Source organism: Cucumis melo, chromosome 3 (assembly GCF_025177605.1).
Source record: "Cucumis melo cultivar AY chromosome 3, USDA_Cmelo_AY_1.0, whole genome shotgun sequence".
In the NCBI taxonomy this organism is placed as follows: Eukaryota; Viridiplantae; Streptophyta; class Magnoliopsida; order Cucurbitales; family Cucurbitaceae; genus Cucumis; species Cucumis melo.
In genome coordinates, this window is record NC_066859.1 from 9,523,449 (window position 1) to 9,527,598 (window position 4,150).

At 34.0% G+C, this 4,150-nt stretch overlaps 1 protein-coding gene across 1 annotated transcript; it reads left to right on the top strand.

Annotated features, from left to right (window-relative positions):
• The first annotated feature begins 420 nt into the window (after positions 1-420).
• LOC127148656 (uncharacterized) lies at positions 421-1,074 on the top strand. Its single transcript, XM_051082852.1, has one exon. The coding sequence runs from the start codon at positions 421-423 to the stop codon at positions 1,072-1,074; it is 654 nt and encodes a 217-aa protein (XP_050938809.1).
• The last annotated feature ends 3,076 nt before the right edge of the window (positions 1,075-4,150 follow it).

The window sequence follows — 4,150 nt, forward strand, 5'->3', positions numbered from 1 at the left end:
CATCCCTAACTTTCCAAAAACACCATGGATGAAGTAAAACTAGAAAACCTCAAGTTTTTGGGGATCTTTGGAATCCTCCATGAAACCTTCAAATTGACACACCAATGGAGAAAAATCTTCACCCAAATTACTCTTCTCTTCATTCTTCCTCTCTCTCTCTTATTCTTCGCCAACATGGAAACATCCAATTTTTTCCTTCAAAAGATCTCCCAAGAGAAAACAATTTTACAACAAACTCAAAAATCCACACCCCAATTCCTTAAACTCTCCCACCTCGTATCCTCCGAAAAACTCTATTCTTCTCTTTTCAGCTTCACTTTCTTAATCTTGTCCTCCATCTTCTCCCTCCTCTCCACCTCCGCCATCGTCTACACCGTCGCGTGTATCTACGCGGCACGTGATGTTTCTTTCACTCTTGTGATGGCCGTCCTCCCAAAGGTTTCGAAGCAACTTCTCATCACGTTTTTCTGCTATTTTGCCTCCCTTTTTGCCTTTACCTTCGTTGCTGTTGGTGTGCTATGCTTGATTCCTGTGATAGCAATCTTAATCTATGGCCTAAATACTGACCAAAACTTCTTACTCGGCATAGAAACCATCTTTTTCTTCTTTAGCATCTCTTATTGTATTGGCGTTTGGTATTTGACAACAATTTGGCAATTGTCAAGCGTCGTGGCGGTTTTGGAAAAGTCATGTGGGTTCAAAGCCATGGCGAAAAGCAAGGGTTTACTTAAGGGGAAGATGAAGATGGTTATAATGTTATGGGTGTCGTTGGATTTGCCTTTGGGAGTGATTCAGTTAGTGTTTCTTCATTATTTTGTTATTAGGTCAACATGGGTGGGCAGGAGTATTTTGGGGATTTGTTGGGTGCTGTTGTTTATGGTGTTCCTTTTGGTTAAGCTTGTGTTGGAAACTGTGGTGTATTTTGTTTGTAAATTGCATCATGGTGAGAGGGTTGATAAGTTGGCTTTGTGGAACCATCTTCAAGGTTATATATCACCTCATCACTACGATCAATTGAAAGTTGATGATGACAATAATAGTGTTCAGCTTGAGAATAATGAAGCTGTTAGATAGATATATAGCATTTATTTGATTGTGGGATTTTTGTTTTGTAACAAATTGATGTAATGTTATGCAATCCCTTTTATAGAAATATGTTTTAAATTTTATTTTATGTTGAATTAAGTTTATTATGAACCTTTAGAGTTAAATGTTTGTACTATTTACTTAACTATTTTATTTTAAGTAAGGAATGGTGTGGTTCAATGTTTTAAAATTAGAGTAGGAGAGGAGAGAAGAAAAACGGAAGAAGATTTCTATAAAATGGATCAAAGAATGTGCATAGCACGTGGAGTGAGGTTTCCAAAGACCACAACAGGAATGATGATAGCTTTATCAGTAACATGTATAATTTGAAAATGTGTCTAACAAAGTGTATCTTGCAAACTAACAAATTCTATCTTGCAACAAAAAAAAAAAAAAGTTTAACTTGAAAATGGCTAAAGGTAAGGTCTATTTAAATGAATTTGATTTTGTTAATGAACAACAAATTAATTAGTGGTTGTTGGATTAGAATTTAGCGATGAAATATTATGCGTTGGTGTTGAGATCTCTGTCTGATTGTTGGCAACCATGGTGACTGGTGAGGACCGGACTTTATAAAACTCATGTTGAAGAGACACGAGGACTATGGTATAGTTGATAAAATAATTGGGAAAAATTAGGCTCATACCCGAAAAGTATAACCTTTTAAAAAAAAAAAAAAATAGCAAAATCAGTAGTCTGATCCGATTAAAAAGAGGAATTCAAATTGAAAAGTCTTAAATGCCTCGCTAGTCCACATGCCTATATATCAAAATTTGATTGTTATCTAATTGTCCTATATGATTAAGTGTTTTCTTTTTTTATCCAATTAAATATTATTTATTTGGACTAAAGTTCAATTATGCTAAAAAAATAGGTTTAACCCAAATCCACATGGTTGATTATAGGGATTTTATCTATGGACTTGTCAAGCCCACCAAAGAACTTTAAAAATAGAGAAGTTCTCTTTATTTGTAGGAATTCAGAAAATTTTACTCCAAAAAGGCTTAGAGATCAAAATTCTCCCAAACAATTAGGAGACACTCTAACTCTTAGAGACTGGACCATACTTAAAGCTCAAGTTCCTTGTAGATACAATTATTTTTCCAAGACTACGACTTCAAGAACATCACGCGTTCCGCTTCCATACATCAAATGTACTCATTCAAGATACAAATATTCGTCAAAGACTATGACTTCAAAAACATCACGTGCTCTGCTTCCATACATCAAGCGTACTCATTCGATTGAGAGAGGATAAAGGGATCAAGCACTAGAGATCGAACCACGTCGTATCAAATCAATACAAATAACACAACATCAATACAAGTTCAACTCCATATAACATGACTCACCAGAAACCTCGTTCAAACAGTTAGTATTTAATATTGATTGCTATCTAACTTACAAAAATTAGACTCATACCCAAACAATATGAAAATTTGCAAAAGTAGCAAAATCGATCAATCTAGCTAGCTCAATTGAAATGAATCATTGAAACTAAAAGGTATTTTAATTCTATCATTCATTTGCTCATAACCTATAAAATAGCCAAATAGGAAAGTAAAATCTAAGAACAATCATGAAATAAGCTATATTAGATATCACATTTTGAATGTTATCAAAGGGAGGCTGTTGTGTTCGTGGTCCCACTTTCTATTATTTATTCATTATTTTGTTTTGGAAAAATATTATTAGTCTGGCTGCATTGTTGTGGTTTATCTGGTTGTTGAGATTCATTCCTGACTTTACGGGTTGGTTGATTCTATGGAATATGTTTATCTTTCTAGTTCATGAGTGGTTTGTGTGCGCATAAAAAAAATAAGGGTTTATGTCGTTGAGCAGATTGTGATCCAAAGAGAAAGCTGAAAGAGTGGGTGTACTCCTTAGTGAGTCAAGTGTGTTAAAAAAGGGTTTTTTGATCGAGAATCAAAAATGAGATTCGAGATTGTCGAAGATCAAGTGCTACTTGATTAATTGGTAAAAGTGATCACTGATTAAAGGGGAGGTCTTCCTTAGTGATGTCTATGACGAACATTAGTAATTAGTTTTACTGTTCATGTATAAGTAAGAAAGTGCCTCTGAATACAAAAGGTTGAAAATATATTGTGAATTCTGTACTGATAATCATAAGTTCGTAATCATGAATTATATCACAAGGTAATAGAAAATCTCTTATCATGGATCAAGAACCCCCCAGATGTAGATGTTGTCATAGGTTAACAATGTCTGGTGTTTCATTTGTTATATCTGCTTATTGTTCTTTCATTTGTTTCTTCAGTTATTAACTGAGGTGTGTACTTAAAGCATAAGTATTGACTGTTTTATTTTTCTCATTTAGTATTAGAGCGGGTTACGTATTTGGTGTGTCTTATGGAACCTGTGTATGAAGAAAGCTCTCATACACGACCTCCTATTCTGGATGGATTTAATTGATGGAAAATCGAGACATACGCATCGAAAGTACGAATCAAAATTTACTCTAAATACATATCTAAACTAATTTAGAGATTAACATGCATAAAAAGCCCTAATTAAAACAAATTAGGGTTAAGGAAAATAATTACCTTTGAAGCTTTCCAATCCTCAATATCTCCTCACGATCATGAACTGAGACCACCACTAGTGTTGACCCACTATTCTCCAGATTTAGAATCGGGTTGTAGGACCCGTTAAGTGAAGGAAATAATGAGAGAGGTACATGGAATTAGGAGGAAGGAGCCAGCTATTTGGTTAAGTGAGAGAGGTGAGAGAATTTGAATAATCTCTACAAAATTATCAAAAAAAGTGATCTTCAAAAGAATTTTAAAAAACAATTTCATATAAAATTTACATGCAAAATGCATAAAAATCCTCACAGAAGATCGACACCTTATTCTCCATTTCAATTTAATGGTCTATGTTTACATTTTATGTAAGCACTTGTCTCACTAAGTGTTAGTAGGATTATCTAACAAAATGTTGGATTTTTCCACTAACTTTAGTCCAAGGGCAATATGATCATTTGACCAATTAAGTCAAAGTCAAAAGTCAACATTTTAACTTTTTACCATTTTTTCTGTCTTGC

Bases quoted from the DNA above. Each gene is read 5' to 3' on its own strand.
- LOC127148656 (XM_051082852.1), top strand. From the start codon at position 421: ATGGCCGTCCTCCCAAAGGTTTCGAAGCAACTTCTCATCACGTTTTTC.